Source organism: Apteryx mantelli, chromosome 3 (assembly GCF_036417845.1).
Source record: "Apteryx mantelli isolate bAptMan1 chromosome 3, bAptMan1.hap1, whole genome shotgun sequence".
NCBI lineage: Eukaryota > Metazoa > Chordata > Aves > Apterygiformes > Apterygidae > Apteryx > Apteryx mantelli.
This window is the reverse complement of record NC_089980.1, coordinates 8,281,059-8,302,680: the sequence shown is the minus strand read 5'-3', so window position 1 is coordinate 8,302,680 and position 21,622 is coordinate 8,281,059. Positions and strand designations below refer to the sequence as shown.

Below are 21,622 nucleotides of genomic sequence, written 5' to 3'. Positions count from 1 at the left end.
AGTCTTTCCCCCCCGCCCATTTTTTTTTTTATTTGCCTCTCCCCCCTTCCTCAAATAGAAATGAAACAAAAGGAAAAAAGGACGGGGAGGGGGGAGCTGGAAAAAGAAACAGAGGAAAACCCGCAGAACTGGACTCGGACGTCTCAGAGCGAAGCAAAGGCTGCGTACAGACTGGCCTTGAATATTTAACAACATTCGGGGGTTCTTCCTCCTGCCTCGTGCCTGTTATTCGAGCGGCTTTCTTATTAAACAAGGTGGAAATATATTCCGTGCCGTCCTCCCCAAGCACATCCTCCCGTTAGTGTCTGCACTGGACCGAAGCAGTTGCGCAGACTGGCAGGGCTGCAGGAATAGCTGTTTCCCCACGTAAAGAGGCCTTTCAAACTGCAACGTTTTTGCCCTAAGATTGCCGCTTCCCCCCCAAAGAGCAAAACACAGGTCACGGGGAATCAATAAGAGCTTCACGGCTGACTTCACTGGGATGAAGATTTTATTTCAGGGGCCAGATCTGGAGCTTCTGGAATGGATGCATCTTCAAATGCACCGGCTGCATTAAAGAGCGCTTTTTAATGCATTGCAAGTCCCCGGCTACCGCATCCAGGCTCTTTGGGTGAGGACCACCAGTTTAGGGCTGTTGGAGACTTTCTCCGGAACAAATGGGTGTGATGTCTCACGTAGCTCTGAGATCTCAGGTCATCAGAGGGGCTGGATCTGGACCAGTGCGCATTGGCTCTGGTGCGGATGCTCAGGATGGAGGAATTCCCATAGCGGCATGGCCTGAAGGAAGGACATGGGGAAGGAGCCCGAGTCCCACCGGCCCTGCAACACTGCCGAGCAAAGCTGCCGATCGGGCACGCTGCACAACTGGGAAGGTCCTCGAGGCTGAGTATCTCCACACGATTGGTATTTCCAGCCAGGGAATCCTAGCTAGGAGACGCAGCAACCCTTACCCACCGGTATGTTTTGATAGGGCCTAGCAGAGTGAGGCATGGGCGCGGATGGCCAGGCTAGGACCTTCTCGGCAGAAGACTTCCTCCCAGGCCAGGCACGATCTCCCAGGAGCCAAAAGACTTTTGAGTAACAGGGCCTGGCTTTGCTCCCATCAGTGCTAAGAATAAAACCAACCGAAGTGGCAGAGGAGCGCACCCAGCATCCAGTGCTTGGGGAAAGGTCATCCAGGAGGTCTTCTAAAACCTGCCCATTTGCCTGTAGGACAGGCTCCTCAGAGTGACCGCGACTGCTGGGGGGGCCTATTCTGGTGAACAGGGCTCCCTCCGCTCTCCCGGGGAGTTTATGGGATCTGCAGGTACTGGAGAAAAGCAACCTCAGCATGCCTCCAGGACACCTCACCGATACCACACATAAAACCTTCTCTTTTCTTTCTTTCTCTTTAAGGCTATGTAATTTCTCTGTTATGTCTGAGACTTTGCTCCAGGTCAAAATATAACTACATGGGTTTTAATTGATTTCTGCAAGGCTTTCAACTTGAGGTTTCTTTTATTTTAACCACTCCTTGTCTTTTAAGCCAAAAGAGGTAGCAAATGACATTCATCACAACACTCTCGAACCAAGAGCTTGCTGTGACTACTTTAATGTGTTCCTGGCTTTTTCAGCTCCTGTTTTGAGATTCCCATTTAGCGAGGTACCGGAGCACACGCTTCACTTTAATTGGGTGCTCAAAGTCAGACATGCAGTTACGTGCGCAGCTGAATCAGGGACTAAGCTGTTATTATCAGCAGCCCTAACGAGTGGTCAGGGCTGCAGTGTGCTCAGCGTGGTTGAAGGCACGCAGTGGAGAGAAGGTCTTGCCCTCAGCAGCAGCCCAGGGCGGGGAGCAGGAGAAAACCAGGCTTCCTTTCCCCAAAATAACATTCCTCAGTGGCTGTGAACCCGGAGGAGCTTGGGGAGTGTGCTCACAGCCTGGCCCCGCAAACACGATTGTAGGGAGCTGTGTGCGGCACCAGGAACATGCGAAGGAGCAAGCGGGGGTCAGGGTAGGGACATAGGAACAACTTTATCCATCCCTGCTCCCACAGCTAGTTTATCACAAAGCAGCATCCTTGGGGCTGCTCCTTCATCGGCAAGTCAGCCCACAGATCCATTGCTGGACGGCCGGGATGCTTCTCTGGATGTCTGTCGGAGAAGCGTCGCACATACAGTCTGCGCACTGTAATTACTTAATAAATAATGATGCTAATGAGATAATGGCCTAGAACCCTTTCTGTAGAATCTTGTTTAATTCTGAGCCTTAGCTGGGTGTGGAAGAAAAGCCAGTATGTTAAATTAACGTTTTGGGTGTAAATCAAATTAAATGTACAAAATGCCCTGTAGGGTCAAAGCACAATGGGACCCACCCTTACATATTTGACTACTAAAATGTGTTTCATTTGACTCAAATCATTTGGGAGTGAGAAGAGAGAGACTGGATCAAGTAATGAATCAGCCATGGGATGCTGTCGCAATCGCAACCCCCCCTCCTTCCCAAGCAAACCCCTGGTGTGGGGATGGGTTGATGGCCACGTGCAAGATGCAGGGGCAACTGCTCCTCGCTGGAGGACTCCCTTTCACTGCCAGCATCCTGACCTAAAAGAAAGTGGAGAAAGTGTGCTTGAGAGCAAGAGCCTTGATTCAGCAAGCCAGGGAAGGAGCTGGGGTTGAGAAGGGCAGAGGGAGAGACGTAAGGACAGTAAAGGGGGCAAAAAGGTGCAAGCAAAGGCACAGGTCCACTGCTAGAGAGATGGGGAGGCTTCAGTTTTGTTTGCAAACAGGGCAGATTTTAGTTGCCTCTTAGGGGGAGCTTCCCAACGAGCGGAGCAGGAGCTGGTGACCCAGTGGAGCTGTGCAGTTCCCTTCACTGGGGATTTTGAAGGACAAGCTGGATGGAGATGAACTTCAACCCTGCTTTGGTGCAAAGAGTGGGAGCAGAGCAGAGAATCAGCCAGCGGTGGGTCACCCTACACCACTGTCGTCATCGCGTCACTGCAGGACAGCAGGCAGGGACACCCACCAATGCCTTCCCATGCCTCCACCGCCCTTCACAACCCCACATCATGCCGTCAGCTGTGCTGCCACGACAGACAACTGGTCGGAGTTAAAAATAACCTTTCTCCTTCTTGCCTGGGTTATTTTTAACCTTGATCAGCACTGTGTAGCTCCAGAAACAGGCACAGGCCAGTACGGCTGAGGGCCACAGCCTGGGTGGGGATGAGGCGACAACTTGATCATCCAGCTGCATTGCTCTGACATCACCACCCCGAGCAGAAATGGAGGGACACCAGCATGGACAACCCGCGGGAGCCACATGGCGGTGTCCCACTCATGAGGTAAGGGCTGGGCTGAGAGCACAGGGCCAGCAAGTCACTCAGTGCTCCTTCTCAAGTGTTTTCCAGTCAATTTGAGCCAAACAGGACTGGATGAAGACAAGACCCTGGATGGCTCCATCCAATGTGGAGTCTTTGGTCTCTAGCTCCTAGCAGAGCCCAGATAAGTGGATTCGTGCAAGTTTATGGACTATGCTTGGCTCTGTGGGAGAAGCCATAACTTCATATCCCTGGGAAGGCAAATCTTCATCTGCTGAGGTTTGCAGAGTGCATGAAACAGCATGCCATGAAGCCACCGGGAGCCCTGGGCTCACAGCCTGGCCACATCATGGAAATGCTCCTGTCCTGAGTGAGCCTTCACATTGCCAGTTTAACTTGGGTCTCCACCTGGTTTGGCACAGGAATGCAAAGCAGCTGGAAGGGCCATGAGGACCTGGCCTTGGGCTGCAGCTGAGGGAAGGGGGTCTCGGGAGGAAAACACCCATGCTGCAGTCAGTGGAAGCTGGGACAAGGGAGAGCGTTTCATCTGTAACCTTTTCCAACCTGCTGCCTCCCTGGACTATCCTGTGGTGGTCCAGCATGCTGTATAGTGTATTTTAATCTGTTGAGAATTGCCTGGCTTTAATCGATCTTGCCAGAAAGATCACAGAGACTTCTAAGGACCACAGCTTGAAAACCCAGGGCAGAGCATATAGGGAAGATCCCCTTGCTTTAAGAAAAAAACATCAACCTGAGTATAAGTTACTTCCAGTCCCCACCTTCCTTTTACCTGGATTTCTAATCTTTGTCTCAATGCTGAGCGCTTACCTCTAAAGAGCTGATGTGATTTGGGGGGATGAACCTGTTCACCCCACCCCGCTCTGATTTTGCCCTACGCCCCATCACACGTCTGAAGCATTCAGGGTGACTCAGCTCAGTTTCGGTAGGTGCGTGTGAGCACACACCAGCCACAGCGGTGTTGCAGCCTTCATTAGAGGAGTGTGCCCAGATCCCCGGGAGCTCAGTCTTAACTTGTGCCCGGTGCCCCGTGCCTTCGCCTGGGGGCTGTGCTGGCGCTGAGCAACTTCTCCAAGTCGACACACCAGGATGACTGTAGCCGCTCTCTGGCTGGCACTGGGCATTTCTTGGGATGAGATGCTCGGAGGTGGATGTAGTGGTGGGGCAGATCCAGCATAACTGAACCGAAAAGGCAATGCAGCGGCTTGGGGAGCAAGTGGATTCAGTTTGCTTTGGCTCTGCATTTGCGCCTCTGTGCCCCTCGGATCAGTCCAGCCAAATGTGTGTTCAACACTTCTGTCCCAGGGTCATGAAGACTGAGAGAGCCCAGGGAGCAAACTCTGCTGCCAGATGGGTTGCCACCACCTTCAAGAGCACCTTCTCCAGGAGGAGCCACAAGCTCCCCCACTGCACCATTGCCACAGTGTATTGGGCATCCACCATGAACAAGTCCATACCCCTCATCCTCTGGACTCAAAGTATGGAGCCAGTGTTTGGGTGAATACAGGCCCATAATCACCAGGATTTGAGTGCTGCTGGGGGCAGCAGAGGGTACCAGAGCAAAGCTACAGCCTTGGTCATGACTGTGCAACATCTCCCTTAGCACAAAGCTGCCTTTGGCCACAGGGCCAAATCCTGGACATTGAACATCTGCTCCCAAGCCAGATATTGGCAGTTCCCCTGGTTACATCAGGAATCACTTCATTGCAGCGGATGGAGCCAGCATGGCTCAACGCCAATGTACCTATGAAGGAGAGGGCAGTGGCTCCATGAGTTTCCCCAGTTTGGAGGGCAACCTGCTTTCCTTGGCTGGGCAGCAAGAAAGGGCTGGCGAAGGTGCCAGCTAGGGGGAAATGGCTCCTCAGGCTGTGGCAGAACTTGAACGACGTGTGCTTCCCTGCTGGGTTTCAAAGCACCCCACCGCACTGACTCACCGGGCTCCTGTCTCCTCGCCTCCCACATCTCCTGCCACTCCCAGCGTCTCCCTGTCTTTCTTCACCGATACCTCCGGTTCCTTCCCACTCCCCGCTCCCAGCTTGGCGCTGTCTCTCAGGCCGCCCACTCGCTGCAGCTCTGCTCCCTCGGGGCAACCAGGTTCCCCAGCCGCTCCCAGCGGCTCCTCTGAGTCCCGCTTTCCTCCCGCGCCATCCCCCGGGGAAATGGCAGCCTCCTGCACAGGTCTCCCCGGGGCCCCCAGGACTCAGCCGCCCCTGGGAAGCCCAGCTGATGCATTAGACCTACTGGCTTCAATGAGACACCTTGGCTAGAGTGAGCCCAGTCTCCAGTAAGAGATCTCCGTTGGCTGCATGCAGCATTTCTGAGCAGGAGACTTGGGCGACAAGCTCATGGCTTCTCCTCTGCTGAAGACAGAGCAGCTGCGTGTGATGGCAGGCTCATGTTGTAACAGAGAACTTTGCTGAGGAAGGATGGGGTGAACCAGTTTCGAAAGCTATCCCAATCCAGGTTTGCGGCAGGGGCTGTTCTGGTAAGGACTTTAGCAGAGCTCTGAGCACTGGAGACTTGTGCACTGCAAGGACCTCTTTGTCATAGAGACAGGACTCTATTAGCATCTTTCTCTTACGGTTCTCTGAAGCCCTTTCCCCACATTCACTCACTCTGCCCAGCTTCCCTTCTGCAATATTTTTTTCCTTGGTTTCCTGCGATTTATGTGATCACACAGTCTGTCCAGGGCTTCCTCTCCAGGAACTTTGGTGCATGCCTACCAAATTTGATAAAAATAGTAGAGGTCACAAAAGTATTCAAACCCCAGAAGTTTCATGCAAATAGGTAGCCAAGTAGAGGATAGAAAGCTACTCCATATTAATGTTCCCACGGTGCTTAAAAATACATCATGTGCACGACCTTTATTAGACTTCAGCAGATCCACATAGTGGCTAACCTTCAAAAGCCAAATGCACACCAGCAAGGGCCCCACCAGCTCCTCAAGCAACCACTTTCCGATGGTTCCTCACTCCCTGTAGTTTATGCGACATTTTCACAGGCGACATCTACATACCAACCAAACCAGACAGCCATGTGAACTGCAAAGACATCAGAGTGCATCTGTTCATGTTCTTCTGCTGATTTCACCCCCAAAGAGGTATTGATGCCCTCAATGACAATCTTGCTCATCATGTGGTATGAAATTGTTCCTGTTGACTGCATGCTTGGCAAGTTTGCTGCTCTGTGTAGTGCTGCGTTGGATAGCTTTCTCCTTCTGATGAATGACTGTCCGCTCTGGAAAGATGTGACATTCATGCATTATGCTCCATCCATGAGGCTCTTTGGGTAACTTGGGGTGGGATCATGGCTCTTCTCCCATCTTATTTGATTGAGGGATGTGCTTTTTGATTGTATGGACTGGTGGCAGAGTTGGTCTCATTTGGCTTTTGGATTCACTCTGGCAAGTTGGAAGGAGCTGAGTCCCACAGGTGGGCATGGAAAGCTTTAGTCAGGCAGGGTCCGGCTGGAGCAGGTGTTGATACCCACAAAGCTCCCATATCTGTGAGTCTGACTCTGTCTCCCAAGGGGATTACAGCCACCATTTAAAAGCAGGGTGAAGGCTACTCTAGGTGATATAGCCATAGCATGGAAACCGTGTGCCTTTACTGACCTTATTCTGGAGTGAGATGTTTTCCTTATCACATTATCAACTCCCAGCACTCCCCCAAGCTCACTGGCTCTTTTATGTTGTTCCCATTTTGCTGCTTGATGGCTGCTTGTTTCAAAAGGGATAATCCATGCAAGTGAAAGGCAACATGCTGGAACAGGACACACTTTCCTTACCATTAGCATGTGCAGCTCACCGTTGCAAGTTCTCACGGAGGCTGAGGGTCCAAACAAGAAGTGCAAATCCATGTTGAAGAGCAAGCCAGTGATGCATCACTCCAGCCTGTCCCATCAGCTGGCTGTGGCCACACTATTTTATCCAGGATTAGGAAACAACTTTGCCAGGGAGCTGGCAACTGCCCAGCTTGCTTGGGAAACATCTTTCTGAAAAGGCTGGTGCTGGAAGAAAAAGGCTGGATTAGCTGGAACTGGGATCTGACCTAACTAGTCAGATAGTAACAAGAGCATTTTCAAAACACATTTAAAATCCCTGCTTCCTGCAACTCATATGCCCCAATGAGCTGTTTTACACTGCACCAGGGGCTGCATGGGACCATGTTTTCTTAAACAGCTGCATTTTAACCTCTCCTGCAAGCGGTACAAGCTCTGGCATCCCCCTTCAAGCTCAGACTTTGTCTGGTAGAAAATCCTCATCTCCAAAGGACAAATAGCATCTCCGAAGCTACGAGGAGACTTCCTCATTCCTGTTAGACGACCAGCTGCAATAAAAACTATTGTATGCATATGGGTCAGCTGCATTTCTTTACTGTTTCAAACAGATAGGAGTCAACTTTCAAGAGTGGGTCAAGTGGGTGGTAGGTGCTACCTGTGCCATTCATTTCATTTTGGGTAAGCGTGAAGGTTAATAGTGCAAATGAGCGGTGAGAGAGGCTTAGAGAGACAGTGCTGAGCTGGAGGAAGAAATAACTGTCGTGGGTTGGGCTCAGGTGCTCAGGTACCATCCTGCCACCCACAGCAAAGAGCCCTGGCACCACAGCTCCCTGGAGATTTCTACAGCAGGAGGAAGAGGAGAAGAGATCCATCTGGACTCCCCTCAGCTCCTCAGCCTGGTTTGCAGCGAAGGGGACAATCGTCGGAGCCAGGAGCGCCTCGGTCATTGGCACTGCTGGTGCCAATGTGAGCACAACTCAGGTCTGAGCTGGGCCAGAGTATGGGCTGGACTGGCTGATCCCCATGCAACAGCTGCTATGGTAGAGATGGGCCTTTCCCATTGCCTGCCCTGGTGCTGCCAGTCCCCTGCCTGCACTGGAGCAGAGGCAGGGCCAGGCTCCCGGCCAGGGAAGCCAGCGTTGCTCCCAGGGAGTCTCACTAAGGCAGATGCATGTGTTTAAACCTGCCCAGAATGAGTTAACCATCAGGCTACACACCCGCTGTCTATAAAATCACCCCAAGATCTCACTGGGGCCATTTCCAGCCAAGCTTCCTTTCCTATGGCCGCAATTTGACAGGCAGCACTGAGTGCTGAGTGCAGCACCCAAGAGTGGCTCTGCCTCCTCGCTGCCCGTCCAGCCGAGGACAAACCCTGACTTCTGCTTTCCTCTCGCCTTTTCCCGCATGGCCGCACCGTCATTCGCAACGCCACAGAACAGACAGTCCGGGGGGGGGGGGGGGGGAGACACACGACAGGACCATCCTCTCCAGCAACAGCATGATCCAGGGTCGGCTCAGGCCCTAAGATAACTCATTTTCCACCAGACAGCTGCATTTGCAACCTCACACGGCCACACGGCACAGGGAAGACAGGACAGCAGGAGCCCTCATTCTGCTGGCTGCTGCTCTCACATCTCCCTGGAAGCACCCTCACATCACACTGACTCCATGGATGGAGATGAGGCCTCTCGCTGGTGCCCACCCCAAAAAACTTCATGTGCAGGTCCCTGAAGTTTCATCCCTGGGGTCAGAAGAAGTGAAAGAAACTCCAAGGAAAAGAAAAGAAGCTCCAAGGAGGGGGAGCTGGGCTGAAGCAGCAGCCAACCCACCGCCACAGCGAGATGGACAGCTTCAGCCTCATTGGGGTGGGGGATGACTCCAAACAACTCCATGGCCCAAGGGAAGCCTTCTCCTCCTTGGGGTAACCTCTGGAAGCAGGGAGCTGGGTGTCAGGGGGCCCCAGCTCACCTCGGACAGGCACTGGGGCTGGGTGCTGCACCCAGGCCTTGCACATCTTCCCTGCGGTGCAGCGGGGAGGCAGCAGCTCGGGCTTTCGGGCAGGGTTACCTTTGTCATGCAAGGTAAGTGCCTGGGTAATTGCTTTCAGAATGACTTCACCAACGTTTTGGCACCAGGGTTTTTATCACCGCTGCCTTTTACGATGTTTACCAGATAAAGCGTGCCTTTCAGCGGCTCTGGCTGCAACAGATTCCCAACAATACTGCTGCGATATCTGCCCCTCTTTCTGTCCTGGACAAGGTTCTGTGAAATTGCCACCAATATAATTATAAAGTGCTGTTTTTACATCCTCCTCTTGCTACGACACTGCTAGACTTTGGCCTGAGCCTGCGTTTCAACCTCCTGTGCTTGCTCCCAGGGAGCACGTTCGGGAGGGAGCTGGGCATTAGCTCCTGAGGCCAGACCCTCGCTTCAGCAGCGAGGGTGTGGGGAAGGGCGAGAAGGAGCAAAGCAGGAACAAGACGGAGGGCTGGCACCGAGCCCTGGGGCGCACCGAGCCCTGGGACACCCCGAGCACCCCCATCGCTCCGTCCATTCCCAACGGAGGCCCTGGGGCAGCGAAGCAGCTCAGGGCACGTGTGCCAGGGTGGGAAACTCCCGCGGGACGGCTCCTGGGCACCCTCTGTCCCCGGGGCGAAGCAAGGCCACTGTGTAGGCACTGCGTTGGGAGTCCACACCTTAGTTTGCCTGGAGGTAACCTGCTGCTAACGGCCGGGCCCCAGGCTCGCTGGCTAACGTGTAACCAGACGTCACCGGGCTATAGAGCTGGCAAGGATTTCGCACCGGCTTTCCAGGGTTTCTGCCCTCCCCGCTCGAAGGAGGAAGTGCACAGGCAAATTAAAATCAAAAGTAACTGTTTTACAAGCTGGTTTATAAAGGAAAGGAACGGTTTGGAAACATGTGCTTTTTGCTCTTTCAAGAGGATAAAAAAAGGCTTCCTTTCTCCCCGCCCCCCCTTTTTCTCTCTTTTTTTCGTCGCTGGAATTTCAGGAGTATTAGACTCGCTTCCCTCAGGTTTCCTTGGAAGATTTGTTGGAGGCCCTGTGGCTTGTCCACATGGGACATGCAGCAAAATTCATCTGAATTGCTTGTGAGAGCGGATCAGAGAGGCTCATGAAGCCCCTGCAGGAATAATAATAAATAAATTACGGTGGTGTTCATTTAATTCATGCTGGCAGCAAATGCAAGTAACCCAAGTTAAGAATGCTCCCGACTGTTGGGAGAGGCGGCTGATCCAGTCGAAATAATGTCTTTTAAATACATGCACTTCACTCATTCAAGTTATTTTTCATGCCTCTTCACATGCAGAAGCCCTCAGCTGCCCTGCCCCTTAATTTTGGAGGAGGGACACAAACCCTTTAACACATTTACATTTTTTCTCAAGTTTTTGAATTACCCAAATATTGACAATGCCACCCCCTACCAAATGTGAAAGGAAAATTTTACTGTCTGGTGAGGTAGGTTTCATTTGAATGGTATCTGCGGTGCCGTAATCTGACAGGTCTACAACCGCGCAGGGAAGCAGGGGGGATAAATGATTATTTCTTTTTAAGTGGAAAAGGCATTGTCGTGAGAAAAAAAACACCTAAAGGCAGCACTGTTATTTGTACTTGTACTCCGATAAGAAAAAAATCAGTGATGATAACGGTAGGAACGGCATGCTCCTCTCCTCGATAGTTTCTTCTTTTTGTTCCACTTAGTATCCCGAGACTTTGCGCAGACTGTACACACGGACGCGCACCGCCGGACATGCAGCCCCCCGGTGGCATCTGGCCAGGTGCGCAATAGCGGCCCGGTGCCCGCGTGCCGGGAACCCTGCTGGGAGCAGCTCCGCTCAGCTCAGCTCTCCAGGGCAAACACCTAACGAAGACTGACTGACACAGAGACTGCTAGAAAGGATAAGGTAAACTGCGAGAGAGGCTTATTAAGGACAGACATCCGTGTACAGCATGAAGGGAAGGGGGGGGAATGAGGGACAGAGTTTGCATAAGCTTCATTTTCTTAGGAAATCAGGCTAAAAATGTCTCTTCAGCATTGACTTCAGGTGGATTAGCCAAGGTGACTCTAGAGATCTGAGCTATTTGCCCAGGAGATAAATGGCCTTTATTTTGCTTTTTTACAGTCCTCATCACATGTGAGTAAACCCCTTACTGACCGACTCTTTATGCCTTCTCCATGAGATGCCACAGGTCGCTATGCCCAGGTTAGTGAAGGGGGAGCCAAGACACAGGAAAGAGGACATCAAAGAAAGATAAGGACACAGAATGCTGGGAACCAGCTATTAACAGCCAAAGTGCTTATTTGAGGAAACCTCATGTGCAGAGAAACCAGAAGAAAAAGGCCCTCTTGAGCCACATTTTCCTCAGCACAAGCTCCACCTTTGTCTCACTCTCTTGATCGAGAGCATCAGCAACATGGTTTGTCTCCTTGCAAGAAGTTTCCGTCACTTTGCCAGCTGCCACACACCCCACTGGCTTCACAGGTCCTGCAAACATCTTTGCAACAGGTCTTGGGCAGTTAAGTCCGCATTCATAGCGGCAAACTCCAAAATCTCACCCTCTCTCGTCCTTCTGCCAATCTCCAGGTGAAAGGCTTTCACCAGCAGCATCACCGTTGGGTATTCCTGCCTCCCTCCCACATGTCCCTCACTCTGCAACACCCCTTTGGCTGTGCCAGGCTGCAAATATGATTCAGCTAGAAAACAGTTTCTCAAAGAAAGGAAAGCAGGCTTTTCCTCATTGTTGTCGCAGGGTTTTAAGCCAGATCCAGCTGCCAATCTGGTCCACAGCTCAGTTTCCCATTGGGTCACCTCCCAGAATCAGCATAGCAAGGGGACAACCGTCCAAAGCAGGAGAGCAGGACAACAGCAGGCTGAATGGCAAGAGTGTGAGCACTCCAGCAAGCCCTAGCCATAGGGAGGAAAGGGAAGCAAATGAAAAGAGAAAAAAAATCCCTGTTGTGAAACCATAGCCTGAACGTTTACTATCTGCCTGGGATTTCAGTCCTTCACGTGACTAATCCTGGGTTTGGGAAAAGGCTCCCAGCTTCCAGCTGGTGTGAACTGTGTCCTTCGCTGGCTGCCAAGGGTGCTCTGCTGGCTCACATCTGCTATGCATCTGGCTCATCCCTGCTCTTGGCACTCCAGTGGCCTTGGCTACGGTACAAGCACTTATGCATAAGTCTTAACAATAGTCAATACACTGACGCGAGCAAAACTATTCTACTAAATTGAATTGTTATCATTCCCACTGATTTCACCTTTCATTTTAATCGCATTCGTTCAGCAGACAGATAAAGATGATTATAATGAAGAGGGAATGGCTTCACACATTAGGCGTTCCTCTTTCACTCACGACTGGACTAGGGACATGACCCAACCATCTCCTTGCAGTAACTGTTCCCATTAACGTTACCAAAGCTCCTGTATTCCAGCCTTTCCTGGAAAATATTTGGATGCATTTCAATATCCCCTTCTACCTGGAAACATCCGAGCTTGTGTTTGAGAAAGGGACTGTGGTACCCACGAGCCTGAAAGTCCTTGCCTGCCAGCAACCAGTAGCACATGCTTGGAGAAAAAGTACAGGAAGGAATCAGAAATAAGACTGTAGCTCTCAAAACAGACCTCCCACCTTCCAGTTAATTTGCCCTTTAAGGAATTCATGGCAGAAAAGCAGCATCCAGACATCAATGGTACTCCATGAATTTGTTCAATTCCTGTCTGAATCTGTAGATAAGTTTAGCCTCTGCACTATCTGGGACAATGAATTCGACAAATAACTTGTTCATGGTGTGGAAAAAAGTACTTCTTTTTGCTTGATTTAAGCTTCCTACCTGAAGCTGGTTCCCATCATATTGTGGCAAATTGTGAATGACTGTTCCCTCACATCCTTCAGGATTTTACAGACCTCGTGGTATATCCCACCTCCCCACTACACATCCTTTGGCTTGATACATTCACAAGAGTCACCAAAATGGCTCTGCTGCACCCCTGACTTGCTTACTTGTATCATAATGTAGCAGAGAGCGACTGCCCAAGTGTTCCTCACTTTGGGGGATTCCGACCTGAACCTCTGAATGCTCCACCATGGCCAGAGGGAGCTTCGCTTTTAAATGTCACAGGGTAAAAATGCTCTGAAAAAAGAAGTCCCAAGTCTCCCAGACTGAGCATCCAAACATGGTGGACCAAAGTAATTCATGATAACCATCTGTTGCTCTCACACAGGAGCACTGGGAACATAAATTTTTCTCTGCCTGTAAAGCACTCCAGTGCTCTAGTGAGGAGGTGCCAGCGAAAAGCCCACAGGGAGAGGAATAACGCTGTCTTCAGAGCACGAAAAACTGCCAAACATGAGGCCTACGGCCACACACCGAACAATGAGAAAAAAACAAACAATTGAAGAGCTGCTTTCTCCAGCTGCTTGTCCTATGCAATTTGGGTTTTCTGGGCAAGGAAAGTGCAGAACTGGAGGTCTTCATGCAATAAAAGCAAAAGATCTTTCTTGAATTCCAGAGAAATCTCCTTTTGTTTGTTTTTCAGAGCTGCAACTGCATTGGAAATGCAAGCACACTCCAGAAGAAAGCCCCAGAAAATGTCCCCTCCTGAAAGACAGAGGCATCAGACCAGCTGGCCACGCTCCCTTCTTCAGTGGACTCTCCACAACAGCAGTGTTAATGGGGCAAATACCCTTTTTTTTTTTTTTTTTTTAAGCAGCCCACACCAGCATCTCTGGTCAGAAGAGAGAAAGTTTCCCACTATGGTACGATGCCAATTCTCCTGTAAAAACTCAACTCACCGCATTTGTTAAAACTCACTGGCAATTTAGTAAGGGTTTGCGTAAATGAGCACTGGCTGCAGTGGCAACAGGACATCATTTCTGCCGTCATTTTTCGATCGTGACTGATGGGCAAATGTGTCACACCTCAGCTTAGGTGGCATTTTAGCACCATCCTGCCTTGCAGGGTGTTGTGCAGCAGAGGCGGCCGGGGCCCTGGCTCTCCTTCAGCCAGCTGGAGCTGGCTGTGACTCCCAGGCAGTTGCTGCTCCCTCCCGAGAGGCACTTCTGTATCCAAAACAGAGGGGTTTTACCTAGAAACACTGGGTGGAAACCTGTGGGGCTCCAGGAACCAATTCACGTGCGGATCAGAGCTCAGCCTCAGCGAGGAGGTGGCAAGGACTGCTGGAGGTGCAGGGCAGAGAGGCCAGGACAACAGCGACTTCAGCTGGCTTCGTCTCAGCCCGTGTCCATGGGCACGCCAGAGCCCTGCCTGTGTCCTCTCCTGCCCCACCTGCTCTGGGGACGGCGCCCTCCAGCCTGGGAACGGGGCTGTTAGCGGTGGGGGCACACAAAAACGCTGCAGCTCAAGAGAGCAAGACTGTTTCAAGGCCGGAGAAGACCTTGGGACGGTCGCAGCCAGGGCGGGGGACCTCGTGGCCAAGCAGCGTCCCTCGGAGGACAGGCAGGGGACGCCAAGGAGCGGCAGCCGAAGGGCGACAAAACGCAGCGGGGTCTCCTGACTCCGCCTGGGGGAGCCGACCCAGAGGCCGCAGGACGAAGGGACGGAGCCAGCGCGGAGGAGAGCCCCGGCGCGGCTCGCGTGAAGCGGGGGGAAAGGCCCCAGGCGGGTTTGGGGCCTCGCCCGCTCCCCTCGGCGCCGAGGACCCCGGCCGCGGCGTCCCTCCGCACCCCTCTGCGGGCGCCGGGCCTCGCTTCGCCCGCCCCCAGCCCCCCCATCGGCCTTCTGTTGCTCTCGCCTGGGAGGCGGCGGCTCGATGCGCTCCGCGCGCGGCTGGCGGGGCGTGCCTGCCTGCCTGCCCGCCTGCCTCCCCCCCCGCTCCCCGCCCGGCCCGGCCCGGCCCACCAGCGGCGAGCAGGCGGCTCCGGCACGCGCTGGCAACGGCCGCCCGCGCGCCACGGGCCGGGGAACGCGGCGGCGATGTCGAGGGGCTCCCGGGTGGCGCTGGCTGTCTCCGTGGTGCTCTCGGCCGTCACCGTGACCGCCGTGCACGTCCAGCAGCGGCGGGAGAGGGAGGTGAGCGGCGCGCGCGGCCCAGCCCTGCCGCGGCGGGGGGGGGGGGAGGGGAAAGAGGGGGGGGGCAAGCGGCGGCCCCGCCCCTGCCAACCGCCGCCAACGGCCCCTTCCCCCGGGCCACGCCCACCACCGCGGCCGGCACCTCCCCCTCGGGCCGACGCCCGCCTGCCCCGCCCCTCAGCGGGGGCATCCTCTGAGCCCGCCCACAGGGGGGTCATGGCCCCGCCCCTCTCCCGGTGACCTGACCCGAGGTCTCAGGCTAGAGCCCCGCCCCTCGGTTGGAGCCCCGCCCACAGGGGGTCATGGCCCTGCCCATGTCCCCATGACGTGACCCGAGGTCTCAGGCCAGAGCCCCGCCCCTCGGCTGGGGCCCCGCCCCCAGGCGCTCATAACCCTGCCCATGTCTCTGTGACCTGATCCGAGGTCTCAGGCCAGAGCCCCGCCCCTCGGCTGGAGCCCCGCCCCCTGGAGCCTGCCCATGCCCGCCCTGTGCCTCACCTGCAGCTCGCTCTGCCCCAGCCTCTCTGCCTGCCCAGCCCTGGGCCCTGCCTCCCGCTGCCTCTTGTGCCCCTGCCCCTCAGCTGAAGATGGGCCCCGCTCAGGCCTGGCAGAGTCCTGTGCTCCAGCCGGAGCCAGGCCCTGTGGTTTTTCCCTGGCATCTGGCCCCAACACGTGTGCCGGCCTCGGCGTCGCTCACTCGGAGCACTGCTTCTCGTCTTCTCCCCCTGGCACATCTCTCTTCCCGAGCGACCTCCTTCCCCACCTTTTCCTGCCTTGTAACCCACCTTTTATGTGCTTGCTTCTCCGCGTGAACCGCAGGGCCTGCGCCCACTTCCCTACCCGTTCCCGGGAATTCACCTGCAGGGCAACGAGGCCCCCTTTCCTCCCCCCACGCAGCCAGGTGGTCTAAGGTGAAGCCTGAAAGATTCAATGGAGGAGCTTTCCTCATCCTTCTCAGCAGCAAGAGGCAGATGATGCGGAAAGGATGTAATCCTGCACCCTGTAGACTGAAGGACACAGCCCTGGAGGTATTCCCAGGGCTCTCCCTCGTCTGGCCGTGTGCCGCTGCTGATCCTTGCCCCTCTGGCAGTGTGTGCGCTCTGCTTTTCCGAAGCTCCAGAAACACCTTCCGCTAAAGGGCAAACAGCACTGTTCTGCACCATGTGGCCTGCCCGGCTCTCGTTGGCTTGTTCCGGCAGGACGGGCAGAATGAAGGCAAACAAAAATACCATATAGTAATTAAATTGCTTACAAAAGTCACATAATTCCTGGCAGACACCCTGTGTGCAACAGACCCCCCAGACACCAGTGTCAGGCCAGGCGATGGTGAGTTCACATGCAAAGAAATCCTGTCCAGAACTAAAAGTCCTGTGACTGCCGAAGGGACAGGTTGCATGTGGCAGAATTGGGAATTGACTTTACACATTCTGATCCTGCTGAAGAGCCCTATAAGTGTCAATATGTGGGCACACATCTGATTTTTTCCCCCTTCACTACTTTAAAAAAATCTAGAAAATATACATGAAAAAGCTGCTGTTTAATTACTATTATTAAAGGTCTGAAGTACTCAGAAGTTACAAAATGTCAGAGTTTAGGGTGCTATCCCTATTCCAACTCAGCTGCCTTTGTGTGGGCTTTATTGTACACTCTTTAAATACAGGATCAAACACCATTTTTTCCCTTCAAGACATTGTCAGTGCTTGAGAATGATGAAACTTGGAGGATGAGTCTCATCTGTGTAAGAAAAGAGGCAGTTTAATTCGCTGCAGAAGCTGAAAAACATACTGGATGGAGCAGGCACTAACAAGACAGGAGAGGTTGGTCTGTTATTTGGACTGGTGGATGGGATAACAGCTCCACATCTGCTGGACCTGACATATATGCTGGGTAAATCCCTTAAACTCAAATTTTTGCAGGTGATTCCTAGTTAATTTAGTGTGTCTGCCTTGAGCCACCAAGGGTCTGGCAGGAACATGCGCTAAATGCTCATGAACGACAGCTGAAATAAATGGGAGCTGTACATCGAACACATGGTGTGCCGGACACCAAATGCTCTTAAAAAAGTCACCCCTTGCTGTTTTAGTGAGATACCTAAAATTAAGGGATATTTTTGACTTTGATCTTTCTTTGGTTACTATCACTCCTTCATCTCATGGAGGGATTCTGAAAATAAATTCACGTTTACAAAACATTCATTTTCTGTAGAGGTAACGGACATAGAAAAGTCCACAAGGAAATGAGTAACACTGCCAGCACAGGATCTGTGTATCACGAAGTAAATAACACCTCGGGCATTAGGCTGAACACAGGATGTGAAACTAAATACTGAATACCTGGTCAGGATCTGTTCTGAGCACTGCACGAGATACCAGTCCCATGGCAAAAACAGTATGGGAAAGACTGGACTGTAACTCTCATGCAAAAAAGTTAAGGGCACAAAAGCGACTCCAGAGTGTGGGATTGCGAGCTTTTAACTTGGAAGCTTTGCATTCTTCCAAGGTGTAAAAAAAATCTTTCTCTAAAAAAAGGAGTGGTTGATCAGCAGATTAATCCATATGGTTAATGCCCTCAGGTTGGTTCATATATCTCTGTTAATATCAGGAAGAAAACAGGGACTTGCTGCCCTTTGCCTTATGTTCCTGTTGCTCCCTGCTGTAGTTGTTGCAGCAGGCTTCCCAGCAGAACAAAAAGCTTCCCTTCCCAATCCAGTTTGTCCGAGCTCCAAAAAGCCTTCTTCAGCAGTGGTCTTACTAATACGCTGACCTCTGCTTCATTTGCAAGATAGCGTTGAAGAGCTTTGGTTGTTACACCTGAGATCGCTTCTGCAACCTTCTGCCTCATGAAATCCTGTATTTTCCAAATGCTGGATAACCTACAGACAGTGAGGGGCAGCTTTCACTCCCGTGGCTGGGAGTAATCACTGCTGCGGCGGGTATCAGTATCACTGCTGTCAAGCTGCTGACAGACAATTTTGCTGGGTTTCCTAGAGATGGAGGGGTCAAAGGAACAAGTCAATGGGTGGAAGAAGCTTTTTGGAGTTTCTGGGGGACAGATCCAGTGTCCTCGTTCTTCTTAAACAGATCACTGAAAATTTTGTCCCTTTCCGCGCACAAAATGTAACCTGTTATTTTCTGTCCATCCTAACACAGCCTCTGTGAACTCTGGGGAGGGAAAAGGGGTTGCAGGGCTACAAGAAAGCTACTATATCGTCTGCAAGGGAGGATGCGGGGACCTGTTTTCCCTCCTGACAACATATATGCAACGCATGACTTCAGAGATGGCTGGCCTGTACATATGGGGATGGCTTAGCAAAACAGTTCTTTAGAATTAGGAAGGATACCCCAAAAAGCTAAATTGGACACAGATTACATGTTTATGTTACAGGGGTATTAGGATTAGTCAAGATGCTGCTGCAGCAGCAAAGCCCGATCACTTGATCCTTCGTTCTGAGCAATCAGTTAAACTATCGCTATTCAGAAGCAATAGGGCTCAAAGCTTATCTTTTACAAATGAAATCCGAAATTTTATTTTTACAACTCTTGATGTTCAAATGGGGAAATAATGGCTTCAGGTTCAAGGGACCCAATTATTTAGATAAAGAAATGAAAATAAGTAACATGGACATTCTTCAGACCTGGTGTAGGGATTATTTCAGTTTTATCTTTATGCAGATTAACAAACTTTTGACTTTTATAATTTGATATTCCAGGTATTAATTGATTTGAGCTTGCATAAATTTATCTAGACTGATTCAGAAAACAAACAGGCCTAACCTTTGCATATAGAAGAAGGGGGGAAGAACAACTTTTTTGTAGCTCTTTGTCATGCGTGAGGCAAAAATTATAAAGGTGTCTTTTGCAAACTGTGCATTTTAGGAGGAAATGTATTCAGCATCTGGAGGATTGCAGAATAGCTGCATTTTATGAAGGAAAAAGGTTAATGTTCTTGATGCGTGATTGTTCAGTTACACAGTATTTCCTCACACCTTTATTGTTATTAAAGAGTACTAATGAAGTAATTAGTTTATGAGCTTTGTCTTAGTAATTAGTAATTTGTAACCTGAATTCAGTGGTTTGAAGCTGATGGGAAGGAACTCCTTTTATTAGATAAATTTCCAGAGAGAGCTTTGATTATTGGCTGACATATGTGTCTGTACATTTTTAACAAGATAAAGTATTTCTTAAACAAAACATTCCTATTTTAATCTTAACAGGGGAAAAATACGCACTTATTGGTATTCTAGATGAAAAATAAAACCCTTTGAGCACTTGTCAAATAATAATCACAAGTATCTTCTAAAATAACTTCAGGGTCAGTTTTCAAATAAATTATTCGCAGGTGCATTCTGGCATCACTGAAACAGATCAAATACATTATTCATCTTTTTTGTCGTTAGGCTAAATAATTTATTCATAACTCCAGTGTCCAGTGACTAGCCTTAGTACGTGTGAATCTTTCTCATTCCTGTCTCCAGGCCGAACGTTTTATATATATGCATATCAGTTGGTAGATTAGGCAGGTGTATAACGCTTCGTAGAGTCGGATCTTTAGCTGAGCTAAAACGTGACTGTGATCACGGGGCTTGATTTAGATGTGAGCCGGTATTGGCTTGTTACAATCATTTTAAGTGTTTCTCTCCTCAGTTACAATATTTTTCACCTCGCGTATAATATCTTCTGATAAGCATATGACTCCTGCTTTGAAATCTAGTAAATGACCAAAGATTTAAAAGCTACCGCCTGCCCCAGGAGCTCAAGCCAAACAGACATGGGCTGTACGTTGCCACGTCCTCCTTTGCACTGACCCTTACCTCGTGGTGAGCCAGTTCAGGCAGGTAAATCAGCAGAGTATGACTTCTTTATGAAGGAAAAAAAAAAAAAAGAGGAGCTGTTTTATACTGTTTATCTGTCTGGGCTGGCTCACCCCTGGGATCAGGTGAGCACCGTTGCGAGCACAGAGGAAAGCGTGGGAATGGAGGGGCTACAGCAACACCAGCTTAGGTTGGTTCAAATTGCTGGGGAACGCCATCTCAGCAGCCTGTAGCTAGTTCTGCTCCTTTTTTTCTTCTCCCCTCTGTCACACAGATGCTTATATAAATAATAATAAGGAACTGAAAAAGTTCCAGTTTAGCAGTTTACCGGGCTCTGAATTTGCAGGGCAGACGGTGAAAAGGACCAGTCGCAAAATCTGAGAAGCACCACAGTCATTTCTTCCCTATATTTCCTTCAGAGTTCAGTCTATGCAGTTTTCGCTTGCAGGATCACAGCCAGAGTGTTGTCCCGTGCACAGAGTGCTCAAGTAGATTAAACGCTCAGCTTGGGTCACCTTTTCTTCCAGAATTAGTGTCAGTCTTGCCATCTTCTCCATCCTGGGTCGAACCTCCTCATCCTCTCCCTTCACATACTGCTGCTGTCTTAGCTGTCCCCAAACATGTGCGTCTACAGCACAGCAATTGATTCCCATCCGCTGCCTCCCTTTTCTTTTCCCCAGCCTGATCTATGTCACCACTTTGGGTTTCACTTGTTTTTCATTCCCCTGTTCCTGTTGTTAAGAAATTAAGGTTAAGCATTTCTCTTGATTATCAGAGTGAAGAAAACTTTCAGGTAGCAGTGAGAAACAAAACCAGCTGGAATTTTTTTAGGGCTTTTCAAACTCTTTTGGGGGCTCACCGGTCAGTTTGAGAACTGCTGGTTGATACTGCACATTTCCTTTTTAATGAACATTTTAGGTAAAGGTTATTTTTTTTAATTAAGTGCCTTGCTTTTTCAAGAGCTTGGCATAAGCGCATTAGGGACTTTTATCAGCCTTCTAGCAACATCTTACCAGGTATTTTTTAAGAGTAAGATATAAGCAGAAAGAAGCAGGATAAGGCAAATGGCAGTTTTTCTTAAAATTATTTCTGATTTGCCACCAAATTCTCTTCAAGCAGAAAAGAAGTTTTGGAGAGATTGGCTCAATTTTCATAAAGTTTGAGGGCAGAGGCAACAGGCTTGTAGATTGTTTCCCTCCTGGACAGTGTAGGAGTTACTGATACACAGCATTTCTTTGCTCAATAGCTTTACCACGCAGTAAGTGCACCCATCTGAAGTGAATACAAATGAAGTATTTTTGCCATGCTACTATCAGCTTATCAACATCAGATGTCAACTACTGTAGTTTTAGATTCAGACACCAAAGTGGCTATGGCTAACGGCAGCAGAGAACTGAAGATCTGCAAAGGCAGTATGATTAACAGTGCTGCCAGAGGGATTAGAGCCCAGGTGGAGATTAGGCATATTCAATATCAAACAGGCTGTGATGAACCCCGTCTCTTGTATTTTCAGAGGCTGCACAGAGGAGTTCTCAGAGACCTTGAGCGACTAAGCCAGAAAGAGGAAAATATTCGCCTTTTAGAAGAGCAGATCGCTTTGACGAAGCAGCTCGAAGAAGAAAGAGACAAGATGCTAATGGAGAAAGGGTCCCAGCAGTCCTAGGCT

At 50.7% G+C, this 21,622-nt stretch overlaps 1 protein-coding gene across 1 annotated transcript; it reads left to right on the top strand.

Annotated features, from left to right (window-relative positions):
- Positions 1-14,968: 14,968 nt before the first annotated feature.
- PET117 (PET117 cytochrome c oxidase chaperone) lies at positions 14,969-21,619 on the top strand. The gene is made up of 2 exons (XM_067292633.1): positions 14,969-15,146; positions 21,470-21,619. Exons 1-2 carry the CDS (start codon positions 15,051-15,053, stop codon positions 21,617-21,619), a joined length of 246 nt encoding a protein of 81 aa, XP_067148734.1. The 5' UTR covers positions 14,969-15,050.
- The last annotated feature ends 3 nt before the right edge of the window (positions 21,620-21,622 follow it).

Excerpts from the sequence above, each read along its gene's own strand:
- PET117 (XM_067292633.1), top strand. The coding sequence starts at position 15,051 with ATGTCGAGGGGCTCCCGGGTGGCGCTGGCTGTCTCCGTGGTGCTCTCG. Across the intron at positions 15,147-21,469 it reads AGCAGCGGCGGGAGAGGGAG|AGGCTGCACAGAGGAGTTCT; the intron begins GTGAGCGGCGCG and ends TTGTATTTTCAG.